Source organism: Penicillium psychrosexuale (assembly GCF_028828465.1).
Source record: "Penicillium psychrosexuale strain IBT 29551 chromosome Unknown utg000003l, whole genome shotgun sequence".
NCBI lineage: Eukaryota > Fungi > Ascomycota > Eurotiomycetes > Eurotiales > Aspergillaceae > Penicillium > Penicillium psychrosexuale.
In genome coordinates this window covers 1,613,773-1,628,897 of record NW_026643188.1, presented here as the reverse complement: position 1 = coordinate 1,628,897, position 15,125 = coordinate 1,613,773, and the positions used below count along the sequence as shown (strand labels likewise).

The 15,125-nt window shown below is 50.0% G+C and overlaps 7 protein-coding genes across 7 annotated transcripts; all 7 read left to right on the top strand.

Annotated features, from left to right (window-relative positions):
* Positions 1–349: 349 nt before the first annotated feature.
* N7518_004552 (uncharacterized protein) lies at positions 350–1,078 on the top strand (the record flags this gene model as incomplete). The annotated part of the gene is made up of 1 exon (XM_057185479.1): positions 350–1,078. The coding sequence occupies one exon, from the start codon at positions 350–352 to the stop codon at positions 1,076–1,078; it is 729 nt and encodes a 242-aa protein (XP_057042249.1).
* A 789-nt stretch (positions 1,079–1,867) lies between these two features.
* N7518_004551 (uncharacterized protein) lies at positions 1,868–2,921 on the top strand (the record flags this gene model as incomplete). The annotated part of the gene is made up of 2 exons (XM_057185478.1): positions 1,868–1,922; positions 1,984–2,921. 2 exons carry the CDS (start codon positions 1,868–1,870, stop codon positions 2,919–2,921), a joined length of 993 nt encoding a protein of 330 aa, XP_057042248.1.
* Positions 2,922–3,961: 1,040 nt separating this feature from the next.
* On the top strand, positions 3,962–4,888 carry N7518_004550 (SAP domain-containing protein; the record flags this gene model as incomplete). Its single annotated transcript, XM_057185477.1, has 1 exon — positions 3,962–4,888. The coding sequence occupies one exon, from the start codon at positions 3,962–3,964 to the stop codon at positions 4,886–4,888; it is 927 nt and encodes a 308-aa protein (XP_057042247.1).
* A 1,383-nt stretch (positions 4,889–6,271) lies between these two features.
* On the top strand, positions 6,272–6,565 carry N7518_004549 (uncharacterized protein; the record flags this gene model as incomplete). The annotated part of the gene is made up of 1 exon (XM_057185476.1): positions 6,272–6,565. The coding sequence occupies one exon, from the start codon at positions 6,272–6,274 to the stop codon at positions 6,563–6,565; it is 294 nt and encodes a 97-aa protein (XP_057042246.1).
* A 723-nt stretch (positions 6,566–7,288) lies between these two features.
* N7518_004548 (uncharacterized protein) lies at positions 7,289–11,809 on the top strand (the record flags this gene model as incomplete). Its single annotated transcript, XM_057185475.1, has 1 exon — positions 7,289–11,809. The coding sequence occupies one exon, from the start codon at positions 7,289–7,291 to the stop codon at positions 11,807–11,809; it is 4,521 nt and encodes a 1,506-aa protein (XP_057042245.1).
* A 1,453-nt stretch (positions 11,810–13,262) lies between these two features.
* On the top strand, positions 13,263–13,715 carry N7518_004547 (uncharacterized protein; the record flags this gene model as incomplete). The annotated part of the gene is made up of 1 exon (XM_057185474.1): positions 13,263–13,715. The coding sequence occupies one exon, from the start codon at positions 13,263–13,265 to the stop codon at positions 13,713–13,715; it is 453 nt and encodes a 150-aa protein (XP_057042244.1).
* A 302-nt stretch (positions 13,716–14,017) lies between these two features.
* On the top strand, positions 14,018–15,109 carry N7518_004546 (LysM peptidoglycan-binding domain-containing protein; the record flags this gene model as incomplete). Its single annotated transcript, XM_057185473.1, has 2 exons — positions 14,018–14,069; positions 14,130–15,109. 2 exons carry the CDS (start codon positions 14,018–14,020, stop codon positions 15,107–15,109), a joined length of 1,032 nt encoding a protein of 343 aa, XP_057042243.1.
* Positions 15,110–15,125: the final 16 nt, after the last annotated feature.

Here is a 15,125-nt window from a genome sequence, read left to right as displayed (position 1 = left end):
TCGTTTGCTTTTTAGACGAATTACTATTTATCAGGCTCATCTTCCTACAACTCAGCTTTGCTTTACCATCCATCACATCCAAGCTATTCGTCCACTTGGCCGAGCTGCCAATTAGACCCCTATCATCATTCCTATCTTTTATGAAACCTATCCATTTGCTGCTATATTTACCATATCGTTTGATATCCCCCTCAAACCCGTCATCTGTTTTGAGATCGATCGCGATCTGATCTGGTTGATGAAGTACACGCTGGAACATGCTGGACCAACGATTCAGGATGCTAAACTCTCTAGTCAGCACTTTTCCAAGACATAAGAAGCGATTGAAGCTTGCCTTGCAAGTTCAACAATGGAGACCCCACCAGACCACCAGTCTGAACAACCAACTCCCGCTTCCACGACGTCTCTACTCTTCACGCTACCCCTCGAGCTACGTTTGAAAATTTTTGGCTTCTGCGTGCCCCGGAAATGCGCCATCAGAGTGACAAGCGCAATGTATCGGCCCTACGGTGTCGAACCTGTGGTTTCTACGCGCGACACGTCCATCGAAGACGACAAGTTCCTCAACACCAGTCCTCACTGGACTAGCATTTTACATGTTTCCAAACAAATGAGCGCTGAATGCTTGGACATACTTTATGGCGACAACTTGTTCGAAGTCTACCTGCACGGAAAATGCGAAGATACAATCAAGAGAGTATTCAGCCATGAGAATATCCAGCGAATCCAATTCATCCTCGCCGTCGCCCCCGGCCCATCTTTTGGCGGAGAACTCAACCCACCCGACGTTCCTTTCTGGGCCATGACGATCCCGAACCTGAAGTTGTTTGAATGGGTGACCCAGCCAGACAAGGAAGCGGAGCAGCAAACGAGCGATCTCGCGATGATGCAAGGATTAGGGAACTGGATGGAGTGGACGGACGCCTACTTGAACTGCTTCAGTGAGTTCCTGGCAGACGGAATGGAGTTCAGAATGAAACTTGACAAGGGAGAGGACGAATACAGGCAGATTGGAAGGCTTTATTTCAAGCGAGGGCCTTTCTTCAAGAAGGATGAACAGCAGGAAGAAGTTGGTTAGAGCCATGATGAGGATTCAAGAGACATTCCACGACAATCAATGTTAGATTAGTTTTATCTTTCCAATACGAAGTCTCGAACCATGCTACGAGGTATCCAGATCCTTACTTATCTAGCAGTACTTTGTAATGAGTTTCCAAAACCCATATGTATGTCTTTGGCGGGATCCTCCATGTCCTGGGCCCTACTGTAAGTTGTCGTAGCATCGCAATAATAGAAATCTTGAAAGGAGAAGAACTGCATACTTGTTTGTTATAATCTGTCAATTTCCATCAAAGCTGTCAAGAGGCTCAAGCTAAGGTAACTGCCTCAGGAATTTGCAGGTGACATCCTTCTATCTGCCGGCCTCTCCCTACCTCTCTCCATCTCTCTCTATCTCTGTAATCTATACCCTCATTCTTATCTCATCTCTGTTTTCCTCATCCCCTTTCTACACCGTGAAGGAACCTTTGTGATTATCAAGTATCAGCCTTACTCTCTGGATAAAGAGTATCCAGATACAAGCAGCATGTCCCGTCAAAGATCCCGTCGAAGACTGCGAGGACATCGAGGACGGGGAGGAGGGGGAGGGGGATGGGGAGGACGGAGAAGAAGACATCTAGCCCTCCCTCCAGTGTCAACCATCCCTCCAGGGCCAATTAATCTACATCAACATATTGCCTGCAATCTATGCAATGAGAATATTTACAGCTTTTCGACCACTGATATTGCTGAGCTCATATATCGCAATTCACCGAAAGACGCTGAGGGTTTCTCGGATGGTCCGTGGATCCACGGAAGATCAACAGATATGGACGACGTACACTTCGATGAGATGTGGACATGGTCTTGCATGCTCCGAGCTTGTAAGTGTTTCTCTAACATCCTGGGTTGAACGATTTGTTCTAACTTTGAGCGTTGTTTCAGTGTTCTTTACGATGTACGACGATGTATCCTCATTCCATCTCTCTGGTGTTGGCGAGCTTCAGCCGACGCATCAAATAAGCCTCCCACATAATGAGAACGACATGATTTTGTGCAATCACCAAAGCGATAGTCAGCACGCCTTTCCAAATCCAAACTTCGTCTCGGAGCTGGCATATTCAGTAGCATTTCCTATGCACGAACGATGCTGGAAGCTCATGACTCGAATGCTCGACATCGACTTAATCAAGAAGAATATGGATATCTTCCTCCACGCAATGTGTGATCCATACGATGTCATAAGGCCATTGCTTGATCCAACAGGTACATACCCTCTGTGGCTAGAATGGTTCAAGTTATTGGACAGTTTAGCATCAGGCTTGTACCTAAATCCTCAGAAATTTCGTGCCAAGGATGATGCGCGTCCAAGTCATATGCCTCCTGAATTTCGCGGCGCAGATCCTTTGAATGACCCCTGCTTAAACGACGTGATCACCAAATACACAACCAAGTACACCATGCAGAGGAAGATGGGATTTGAGCCAAGATCACAACCCTCCATACCCACACATCCAATGTCCCGACGATCCCAAGCTAGGTTCAAGACCAGGGATGTGTTTCTTCCGACAGAACTCATCTTGAATATCGCAGATCATTTGGACAATCACGAGGACATCCACGCCCTGCTTTTAGTGTTTCCGAATTGGCATCCAATGATCCCGAACAGCTACTGGAGACGTCGATTCATTGATGACAACTGTCTACGCAGTGATGAATTCCCAGCAGTGGATGCTATGGACTGGCAACGTGTCTATCTTAGTGGTGACAAGCTTCTACGACTCTCGTTGGGGTGGCAGAACAGGCAGTATATCTTGAGTCGACTCGACAGGATAAAAGACCGATTCCTAGAGCGACTGGAGCGGAAGGATGTTGAAATTTGAGACATACTTGAGGGCGGAAGAGCTTGCAACAACCGACACAACTTTTACTGGTCACGGGAGTATCCTTGGCAGGGTTGGGTTTCTGTTTCATCCTTCCTTTGATCGATTGAACGAATTGAACTATCGTGTGCTTTTCGTCTAATTTGTACTCCGTATCTTGATAACAACCCTAGAACGGTATGGTAGGAGCCCATAGCTCATGCGACGTCTGAGGAAACAATGTGGCGTGTGATGTACGGAGTAGCCTGCTTCTCTTGTGGCGCAGTGCATGCAGATCCCTAATCCCAACAAGCTGTCGTGGTTCATCGTACGTTGTACATCTGTCAGCCTCTGATTCGGGGATTAAAGCGCCTGTTAAATTCTCGACGAGCTCTTTGCCTTCGCCTGAATCCCCAGCTTGACTCCAACAGCCTTGCAGTGTGGCGTATTGATCGCTGCATGAAGCACCCTAGCTGGCAATGAAAATAGATTTTGCAAAGCTCGAGCGTACATTGAAGAGGCATCATATTGCATTGGTCCTTAGCTCCGAGTCTCAATTATATGTTCACCTAGAGCTTTCAGTACTTCCACATAGGTATTCAGCGCCGATCCCTCGATATTATGCTATCGCTAGATATATATATCGTGTACAACCTGTGGACGTAAACATCGTCTAGATTTCTAAGGATGCCGCACCATCTAGCTGCCTCGGTAGTCCGGATATCGTACTCTTTTGAAGAATATAGGTTGTTGAATATAAGAATAATCTCGAGAATTAAACAAGTCGGCGTCTGGATCTGGCTTTGTTGCGTGGTGCCCACGTGGCCAATGGGATCATTCTAATTCGATTATGTAATTGTTGTACTTGCACCTGGGGACCTCCACTGGGTGAGATCGCGTCTCTGAGCGTCTTTTTTCAGCACTTCAACTTTCATTCCTTTGTTTATCCCCTATAAGATTTGGTTTGCAGTGAATATCCAAGATTCGATCATTATCACAATCACTTCTGCTTCTACCCTCTCCCTCTCACCAATTGCAGCCTACCTATTTCCGATCGCAAAATGGCCACGGACTACAGCAAGAAGACCAACGCCGAGTTGGTCGAGATCCTTAAGACTCGCTCTCTCCCACACACTGGAAAGAAGGCCGACATGGTCTCGCGCCTCCAGGAAGATGACGAGAGCAAGCCATCCGACGCTCCTGCCGCAGCTCCTGCCGCAGCCAAGACTGACGCGCCCGAGGACGTCATTGACTGGGACGACGAACCTGCAGAGACGGTTATCGAGCCATCCACAGAAACCGGCGCAGCTGCGATTGCCGCTGGTGGCCAGGGCGCAGTTTCCAACCCCGTTGCTGTCCCCAACCAGCAGCTCGACGAAAATCCCGCTACCACCGACGACTTGAAGGTCGAGGCGACCGGCGCCGTTGCTGAACCAGCCACTCAGCCCGAAGCCGCGGTCGAACAGAAGCCTGCCGTCGATTACACACGAGGACTGCCCCAGACCGATTTGGAGGCAGAGCTGGAGAAGCGCAAGGCTCGCGCGCAGAAGTTTGGCATTGTTGAGGATGACGACACAGCATTGAAGGAGGCTACGAAGCAGCTGGAACGCGCTAAGCGGTTCGGTACGGGTGCCGAGGCTGATACTACTCCAGCTGCGGGTTTAAGCCGTCTCGACCAGGCACTTCCTGATGAGCGCTCCCGCAAGAGACGTAACGAAAACCGCAGCGACAACCGCAACGAGCAGGGTGGCCGTGGAGGAAAGAGACGTGATACTGGACGCAACCGAAATCGTCAACGTGGGGATGGAAACCGCAACCGCGACCGTGGCGACCGTGCTGACCGCGGTGACCGCGCTGATGGTGGTAACAGGACCAATGCGGGCGTAAAGAAGCCTAATGCCGGTGCGAACACTGCGCAGAAGTCATGGAGTGAGAAGGATAATGCGGCCATGGAGGCTCGCAAGAAGCGATTTGCAGCTGCCGCTTGAGTGTTTCCAATATTTGCTTTGTCTGGTCTTTGACTTGGGCTTCGGTCCCATCTCTTCTTTCATCATCGGCGTTTGTGTGTTGATAAGCTACCGGGCAATTTCAGGGTCAATCATTCCATTCTATTTGTTTTAATATATGTGGATCTCAAAATGAAAATGTACAAGTGTGGGTTTTCTGGTTTGTAGAGCGAAAGTAGCCATGTCCGTATGTAGGCGATTCACTTGTATGGAGAATTCTCAACCTCTCCATTCCCATATCCAAGCACTGACCTCGGAGAAAACTCAATCTTAACTTTTCTTGCCGCCAGGAATAATTCCCCGGAGACTACTCCGTACTTCGTACAAATTCCCGGTGACTGCGTGCGAAGTCAGCTGAAGGGTGCATTAGGCGCTTGTTCCTGCAGCATGGCTATGGCCAGTCATTAGACGAGGATGGACCAGACCGTGATTGCGGGACATCAAATGCATCAAGTATGGAGTATTCGGTACATCATACAATATCACATTTGCAATATACAACACACACTGGTCAATGCCATTCCTGACTCATTTCTCGTTCGTGATCATTCGCTGTTCTTATTGCCCAAGTTAACGCCCTCCCCACTTAGAGCAGTGTCCTCCCCGCGAATGACAACCGACAGCTGGCTTTTTTTTTAGACGGTGGCTTGGAGCTAACATTTGATTTTCGTCCAGGGCTTGTTCATTGCTCCATGATACAGTGGGCCATCACAGCCCAGTGACTAGCGGGCTCCACAGTCTCGAGGCTCCACGGCTCGAGTATCGAACCCGGTCTATAGACGAAATTGTCTCTTTACGGACAGTCACTGGCTCTTCGAGTTGTACAAGTCTAGACGCTAGACCCAACTTTAAGTCCCTTCGCTTGCTTTCATCCTTGAACCTTGGAATGGTCCCCGAAAGGTTCGGGACGGGCCTCTGTACCAAACTATTGATATCTACGGCCGTTGGAAAGGTATGTCTCAGAGTAATATACGATATCAGACATATCGGATCGGGAATATATAAGACTGTTTCGGAAAATATGAAGCATTTTAGGGTCACCCTTACGTCTATCCGCATATGCATGGTCCCTTGAAACCACGTTGGGAAATTCTCCGAATAGCGGGAAAGGCTGGAGTTGCAAACCGCCAAAATTAAAAAGAACGAAAATCAAAATCACCGCGTCGATCATTTCATTATTTAGGATTGACTTGTTCGGCGTCTCCGAATGTGCTGTGGAGGAGGCGAGGGAGACGCGATAAAGCCTGGTCAATCCATGTACAGTTCCGACTGTGCAGATACTCAGCTTGAGTCTATCAGCTGATCTGACATCGCGAACGAGTCACGATTTGTAGGGGTTTTTTTTTCTTAACGCTCAAGCCATGCATGACGAAAAGCCCATACGCCACGGATTGTACCACTGCCCTGTCACGTTGTGTCTGGCCCGGTACCCTGTTTGCCGCCGCGAGCCCATACCGTCTAAGCAAAGCAGCCAACGACAAGTCCCTGCTAGGGGAGAACCCTCGAGTGGACCGGTCTTCACCTCATGTGGGCTTCCGTGCGCGCAATCTTCTTGATCCGGCCACTGGGGGATCCCCCCGGTTATTTGTAGAACTCCCTTTTGACTTTGCGATGGGGACCGTCGTCGCTTCAGAAGCACCACCTTTCGCAACGTGCTAGTCCTTCTGACAGGCTCCAGGTCTTCGCAGTCTTGACTTCTTCCCGTCTTATCACAGTAGTCACATTACTTTCGTACCAATGAGATCCCTACGTTCTTACTATGTACATGGGCATTCCGGTTTCAAGGCTTTTTCCCCCACATTGGAGCGGCAACCCCAGTCACATAAATCTCCGGCATCTCGGAAATTCCTGTCTTGAATCTTTTGACATTTATTTTTACATACTTCAGTCGGATTTTATCTCTGACGTGGCCAGCGCTGGTGAACAACCCTGAAATCGAACGCCACATTGCTGCAGACTGTGGCGAAGCAGCTGCAACTTTAAGGCTTCGATCCACAGTGGACTTTTCTCGTTTATCTACTGACGTCTGTGAGTCCATGTGGTTTTCTTTTTATGATTCTTGACATATTGACACTTGATTTTTAGTTGTGCGACTTTGAGATACCCTTTTCCTTTTTTTTTACGAATTTCTTCTATTTTTTATTTAATTCTATACCCCCACTGTCGAGCGCCAGGCGCCCATCAATATTGATATTTTCGTTTGACGTGACTCAGATGCCGTGAGCTTATACGCTGAATTTGACGAAATTGAAGAGAGCTGATTAAATCAGACAGCAATATACCCCTATAACGGCGTGATGGTTACTATAACGAAGTACATGTACCCACCGTTTAATCATTTGTCCTTGGATTGGAGCCGGGAACTTTACTCATCTGTACGCCATGTCGTACAGTTCTGCCCATCACATGCCATACAATGCTTCTTCTTCAAACTTATCGCGTTCCAATGCTGGTGCCTATGGCCGACCTCCAAGATCTCAAATTGCGAGACCAGCCAATCACACCCCTATGAGCAGAAGCTCGTCATTCTCGGATGCTGAAGGTATTGGCCCAGTACCAGCGCCGTCAGCTATCAAGCGATCTACCAGTCGCGGAAATCGCCTGTCCATGCTTCCACGCCCCAGTATTGGTAGCACAACATCCCCAAATACGCCAGTGTCTGCTTCCTCTCCTCAGAATCCCACCCAGCCGATTCACTCGACGCTTTCGAGCCCGGAGATTAACAGAACATCGCTTTTCGTTGCTGGCCAACAATTGCCCCCGCCAAAACGAGCACGGAATGTTCTACGAAGGAGGGCACCGACAATAGGGAAACATGTGGAGCAATTGCACTCGGAGAAGCTTAGCCTTGTCATTCCGCAAGAGCCTCATTCTCTCGTTATGAACAATGTGTCAGGACACGGAAATTCGTCAACCTCACTTTTAGGGCAATCAACTTCCTCTTACAAACCGAACCACAAGAATGAGAGTAATCTGGCGATTAACTCGGTGGGGTCTAGGTTCAATGGTCCGGAAGAGTTGGCAAGCCTTCGAACGACACTCGATACGCAAAACTTGCCCGCACCTCCTACCCCCTTCTTACTGTCAAGTAGCCCCTCGACAAGATACTCGGAATCTCCCAGTATTTGGAGTCGGGGGTCTACCCCAACATCATTATCATCATATTCCCCCGGTATTACAAAGATTGGTCGTCTGAGACAACCGAGCACGTCGCAAACAAGATTGCCTGTCTTCTCTCCTTCACCGGCACGTGAAACCACCCAGCAAGAAAGGCCGGAGCTCAAGACTCAAAAACGGGTACTTCCTACAAAGCCCTCTGGTGCAAGCTCAATTGGGACTGGCAATGGCCAGAGAGTGCCATCGTCTAAATCTCCCTCTACAGTTCCCCGAGGCCCGCCCCGCAGTCCGCCGCCAAGAAAGTCATCCGTCAATTTCAGCCCTCCAAAAGCTCCGGATATCGACGTTGAACAGGCTCGGAAGGAAGTGGAGGAAGCCGAGAGGCGTTTGTTTGACCCACAAGGGATTATGGAATATTCCCCCTCACGGAATGCGGAGACACCACAAACTCCACCACGACCGAGCAGAGATGGAACGCATCGCTTAGAGCTTGAAACATCACCGATTGTTCAAAGCAACCTACGGTATCTCAGAACAACGGGCCACACAAGACGCGAGTCGATCGAAAAGATTCTGGCGACCCAACAGCCACACCCGGCTCCCAACCAGTTTGCCGCTGCATCGATTGACTCGCTGCAATCAAGAAGCATCTCTGAAGCCCCTTCTCGGGAAGGCGGATCTCCCGTACTCTCGAAAAAGACACCTCGAACACTGACCAAGGAGACCCCCAAAGAAAAGCCGGACTCCAAGCAAATTCCAACGCAAAAACGGTTCGGTCTGTTCACAAAGAAGTCTAAGCCGGATATGCCAGAGAATTTGGCGGAGCAAGGTCGAGCTACTCGCAAAGGTCCAGCCGCGGGGACAGGCCATGAGGGCTATGGAAAATATGGACAGCGCGGCCGCAAAGCAAGCGGCAGTAGCAGCAGTGGGACGAGAACCAGATCAACAAGCACGACACGGAGTGCCGCCAGCAAATGGAGTCAATCGAGTCGCCCGGAGTTGGAAATCGACGACTTTCTAATGAGCCGCCTGGAGCCTGTCATTATCAACGGTGGTGGACTAGACGGCGCATCTTTGTCACGAACACAAAGCGAGCAGAGTTTCAGCAGCATAAGCGTTGCGTCCACTTCGAACCTGCCGCGGCAAACTCTGCTATCATACTCGACTGGCCAGTCTACCGAATCCCTCGCGACTACGGGGACATTTGGTGAGACCATTATGCCGAGTTATTCTAATGGCGCCAGATCAATGGGAAGCAGGGGCTCCGAATCCCAATCTAACGTGAGTGATCGTTCAAACGCATCAAAGTCACGCATGCCCGTTCCAAGAGGAAAGAGACATGGCATGTTTGAGAACCCCCAGGCGGCTATCACAAATACGTCGCTCCCTAGCCACGAGCCAAGCAGTGCCACCTCACAGCAACCGAAGCGTACACAAACGCCCGCTGAACAAATCCCCAAGCCCGAGCAGGTTGAGAAGCAACACCCCAAGAAAGGAAAGACATCCGTGTGGAACTTCTTCCAGAAGAACCGTGCCAACGAACAGAAGGACTCAATTCCTCCAGCGACCTCATCCCAAACCGCGAAACTTCATGCAGCAATCTCCCCTGTTCTCAACCGTCGGCCCGTGGCCCATTACGCCTTGGTGGATGCTGATTCGGACGAGCTCGAGGAAATCATCAACAACATCGAAGACTCACCACCAACAGAGGAAGAAAAAGGTTTCCAGCCCGTGGAAGTTCCAAGAGGCTTGAGCATCAGAAAAAGAAAGCCGTCAATTTTATTGCCATCTCCACCAAAGATGCACGGTGAGTTTCAAAATGATGATCGCCCATCACCGAGAACTGCCATGTTCAATCGCAACCTTATGGCCCCGGAGCCTGAAACACTACCTGAACAACGTCCGCGCTTGGCTTCTGTCGGTCGGATCCCACAGGTAGTATCGCGGCGCGATAGAAATCACCAACCCGCCATGCAGTCATTCTCGCGTCCGTTCAGTGTTGCCGAATCGGCTTCCCTCACGGTTCCAACGACAGAAAGCTCATACCAATCTCCACTTGTCGCCAATGTTCCATTGAATTTGGGGATTGGTCCAAGCGAATCTTCAGACTGGGGCCATGGGTTCAACCCGACTTTTAGCGCTTCCGAGGAGACTAGCGCTTTGGAATTCCTTGCTGGGCCATTCACAACCTATGAGTTTCTTCAATTTCCGCCGAAGAAAGGCTCAACCTCGTCAGATAGCTCTGGAGCTCTGGCTGCAGTTACAGCCGTGCCCCCGATTGCAGGTTCTCCGCCGACCGATGACGAGGTGTGGAACGAGTATGATGATCTTATTGACCACGTTCTGTCGCCAGATCAACCAAAGCCTGAGGAGTCGGAAAAGACCGAAGAAGAGGACAGGTTTGAGCTTGCAACGATGGCAAGCAGGGCTCTTCAGGACGAATTGAGTAATGCCAATAATCCCCAATCAGTACCTAGTGGCAATTCAGTCCGCTCGAGTGGCAGCTCTGTTCATCTTCGTCGTTCTCAGATTGTCTCTGCTTTGCAATCTTCGACCGCTCCTTCGTCTCAACCGTCTTACAGTGATCTTGTTGCTGGACATAGAGGCTCAAATGAGGAGAAGACGCAACAGGCTGCCGCTCCTACCGAGAAGCAGTCTACATTTCTTAACTCCCTCGCTGCCGTTCCTTCCCCCAGACCAAAGTTCCACCGAGAACAAGAAGCCGCATCTTCCGAGCGTGAGTGGGATGCAGTGACACGAACTAACATGCGTTCTGCTTCGCTCATGACTAGTCGCTGGCTGTCCTTCGGTCGAGTTCTTTTCAGCCCGGCGCATAATCACGTCAAAGCCGGAGGACAAGGGCGAATTCTTGTGATTGATGGACTGGGAAATGATGACTGGTCCTTTTACTGTTCCTTGACATACCCTGATGCCGAGGTATACAGCCTGGGTGGACGTCCTGTATCCGCAGCCCCTCCCCACCCCGCTGCATGGGAGCCTCCTACCAACCACCACATTGTGTATCACGCCGGGCTGGACAACCCTCTCCCCTTCCCAAAGGACTACTTCACAGTCGCGGTACTACGATTTCCCGCTGTCTGCTCCGAGACAGTCCAAGGCAACATCATTCAAGAATGCAAACGTGTTCTCCGCACAGGAGGGTATCTAGAAATGAGCCTCCTAGACCGCGACATGGTCAATATGGGACCTCACACGCGCAAAGCTATCCGTCAACTCAAAGAGATGACCTGCCTCTCAGACTCATCCCTCAGCCTGAAACCAACCAGCGACAGCGTACAACGCGAGCTCGGCGCGCAAGGCTTCGACAGTCTCCGTCGCTGCATGGTTCGAATTCCAGTCGCAGGCATGGTGCTCCGATCCTCCGACTCCAGCTCATCAGCCCACTCCATTTCAGTGGCTCCCTCTTCCACTGCATTCTCGCTACCCACCATATCCGTCACATCTGCGGGTGGTGGCCAAAATACGAAAACTGTCTCGAGACCCCCCTCAAATGACGCGAATATCTCTCTCGGCGATTTGCTCTCCGATCCTTCCCCTTCGCCGGCAAACGATGAATCAATCGCTAAGATCGTTGCCCGCGTCGGACGCTGGTGGTATTCGAAATGCTACGAGGATCCTATTGCCTCGATTGGAAATGCCGGTCCGAGTATTTGGAATGACCGGAAGGTGCTTCGCGAGTGCCAGAAGCGTGGCACCGGGTTCCGTATGTTCATTGCGTACGCGCAGAAGCCCAGTCAAGTTCCGCGACGCACAGCAAGTGTGTAGTGGAACTACATATGTTTTTACTTTTACTTTTACTGTTTCTTCTTCTTCTTCTTCTTCTTCTTCATTTTCATTTCCTTTTCTGCTTGTTTTTTTTTTTTTTTATGAGATCCATGATTGACTGATACTCTACGCTGGAAAAATACCCATATATATGCCTTGATGAAATTTGATTGTTTTTGAGCGTTTGGAAGACATGGGCTCTGTGGCTTACGCTCATGGCTCCATTTGTTTTGCTTCTACTTGTTTTTTGGTTCGATGTGGCGTGCATGATGCTATGACTGATATGTGCCATAGAGGAAGAGGAAGAGGTGAGGTGTGTGGGATTTCCATTGTACAAGCAGGACTTAATATGGATAATCAATTACCTTAATTATTTTCATCGTTTCATCGCCCTAGAACACTTCGACCCTGAGACCAGGTGAGCCCCCTTACGGGCAGACCCTGCTCGATTCGGTAGGCCCCGTTGTTGAAGTATTCGCGTATAGTTTCTGTATAGGGGGAATTGAGCAGGTGGCCGAGTGTGCTTCTCTAATCGGCTTAGGAAGTTGGGACTCGGGAGTGGTACGGAGTAGAGGCGGGGAATATTCCGGCGCCGTTGAACGTGCGCGAAGCGTCGAAGAAAATCGGTGAGATAGGGGTGAAGTTTCCAAGTAACAGTCTCGCTATGCGGGTGCAAGAGGTGATTGAGAGAGATGGACGGGCTAGACAGTAGCCAAACTCTATCATCTCCCTTGAGAAAACGAAGCCACAGCCACTAGTGTCACTCTGAGCAAGGGCGATTGCATCGCTTCGAAGGTGAAAAATGTGGACGTATTCGGGAACAGCGGAATACGAGGCATACTAGTCAGTACAAGGAAATGAGCCCCATAGGCGTCTCAAACGCAAAACGGAACTACAGTGCTAATTTTCGCAAGACTACTCTGTATCAAGACTGGCACAAAGAGTGCAGCTATCGAGTTTGGTTTGCCTATGTAGTTGACCATCCCGCAATTCAAGTCATCTCTTTAGTCTTGGAAGTTTCTCACTTCACAGGGTGTCTGTCATTCATTTTTCTTCCCCTTTTCTCTCTCGTGATCGGACTGTTCTAGCGATCATGAAGGCTCTGCTTATTACATTCTCTTTTTTAGCTACCGTGGAGGCCTCCCTGTTTGATATCCTCCCCCGCGCAAGCTCAAACTGTACAACTTACACTGTGGGGACCGGTGATACTTGCACTGGCATCGGAAAGTCGCAAGATGTGACTTGGGCCCAGCTTCTCGCTTGGAACTCTTAAATCGATTCTACCTGCTCGTATGTGGTGACGCCCATTTGATGGCAGACCTATACTAATTAAAGGATGCACAGCAATCTCGGAAGCCTGGTGAACACTACCATCTGCGTGAGCAACCCAGTGGGAAACTATGGCCTCGGAGGCATGACGACTATTGTGACTACTACAGCGTAAATGACCACAATGGATCAATTGTATCGCCCGCATGATAACAATTTTAGTGCCGTCCCTTCGCCTACTGGAGACGGCACGAACTCTCGCTGTGGTCAATATTACAAAGTTGCCGCAAACGAGACTTGCACGACTATGACGGACAAATTCAGCATTTCTCGAAACAATCTGTGGGCGACCTATCTTTTTCTGGTTGAGAAGATCAAAGCTAACGGTGGTAGCCTTTTCCTGAATCCGGAACTCTTCCAGAACTGCACAAATCTTCTGGCTGACACCTACTACTGCGTGCAACCGGTGGGGTATATTGCGACTTACTCAGGCTACGGAGAGTCGTCGACCTCTACAGTGCCGTTTGATGAAACCCCTTCAACCTCGCTACCTAGCCAACCTCCAATGGTCTGGCCAACCGGGTCCAGTCCGATTATCCCTCTTGCAAATGGAACCCGCACAGACTGCACTGAGTAAGTTACAGCATCTCAGGGAATTAGTGGATGAGCTCTGACCTTAGTTTAAGATACATATGGTTCTCCGGTGTAAACTTTACAGAGAACACAGCCGCTGACTGCTGGAATCAAGCATGGCTATCGAATGTTTCTGATGAGGTTGGTTTACTCCGTGTCTCTTCTCCAACTGTGACTAATAACAGAATCTAGGAAATCATCCTCTGGAACCCTTCTTTGGCATCAAATGAAACTTCGAGTTCCTCTGCGGTATCTGCCTCAGCAACCGCCATCGGCCAGGCTGAATTTACTCAATATCCGTGTACCATGGCGCCGAGTAGCTCCTACTGTGTCCAACTCGCGACTCCCACCTCCAGCAGTAAGTCTCCTAGCAGGAGGTCAATACACCCACACTGACCCCAGTCCCTTTATCTTACAGACAGTAGCACGGCTATCAAAACACCCGTTCCGCGCGCCAATGGCGAGATTGCCAACTGTACCAACTGGTACGCATCGCAAAGCAAGTATGACACATGCTACAGCGTCATCACCGGTCGTCACCTTTCATTCGCCGAGTTCTACGCAATGAATCCGTCCGTAAAAAGCGACTGCAGTGGGTTGTCCATCGGGACATACTACTGTGTCTCAACCTACGAAGGAGGGTACCCGCCCGGCTTCCCAGGCTGGGCATCAAGCTCCAGCAGCCCCGTCAGCAGTATTCCACTGACGAGCTCAACTCCGACTAATAGTGGGGTTTCAACGCCATCTCCAATCCAGACTGGCATGGTGTCGACCTGTGATAAGTTCTACAAGGTTATTGCCGACGATGGATGTTATGATATTGCCAACGACCACGGGATCCCATTGGCGTCGTTCTACACCTGGAATCCAGCAGTCAAAACCGATTGCTCTGGACTACAGGCGAATGAGTACGTTTGCGTGGGTGTGAAGTCGACTTCCACTTCGGCTGTAACTGCCACCACCTCTGTATCTGGTGTCACGTCTCCGTCGCCGATCCAGACAGGTATGGTTTCCACGTGTGATACCTTTTACGACGTTCAGTCCGGTGATTCGTGCTATGATATTGCTGACACCCACGGTGTATCGTTGGATTCTTTCTATGCTTGGAACCCAGCGGTCAAGACAGACTGCTCGGGACTCCAGCCTGATGAGTATGTCTGCGTTGGTGTTAAGGCAGCCACTGGAACTGGCGTCACGACGCCGTACCCTATTCAGACGGGTATGGTTGCTACGTGCGACGAGTTTTACAAGGTCATCGCAGACGATTCGTGCGTCGACATTGCCAGTGCAAACGGAATTCCAGTGGCTTCTTTCTACAACTGGAACCCGGCCGTGAAGACCGACTGTTCGGGCTTACAAGCGAATGAGTATGTCTGTGTCGGCGTATCTTCCTCGTGATGAGAGCTGTGGCTAG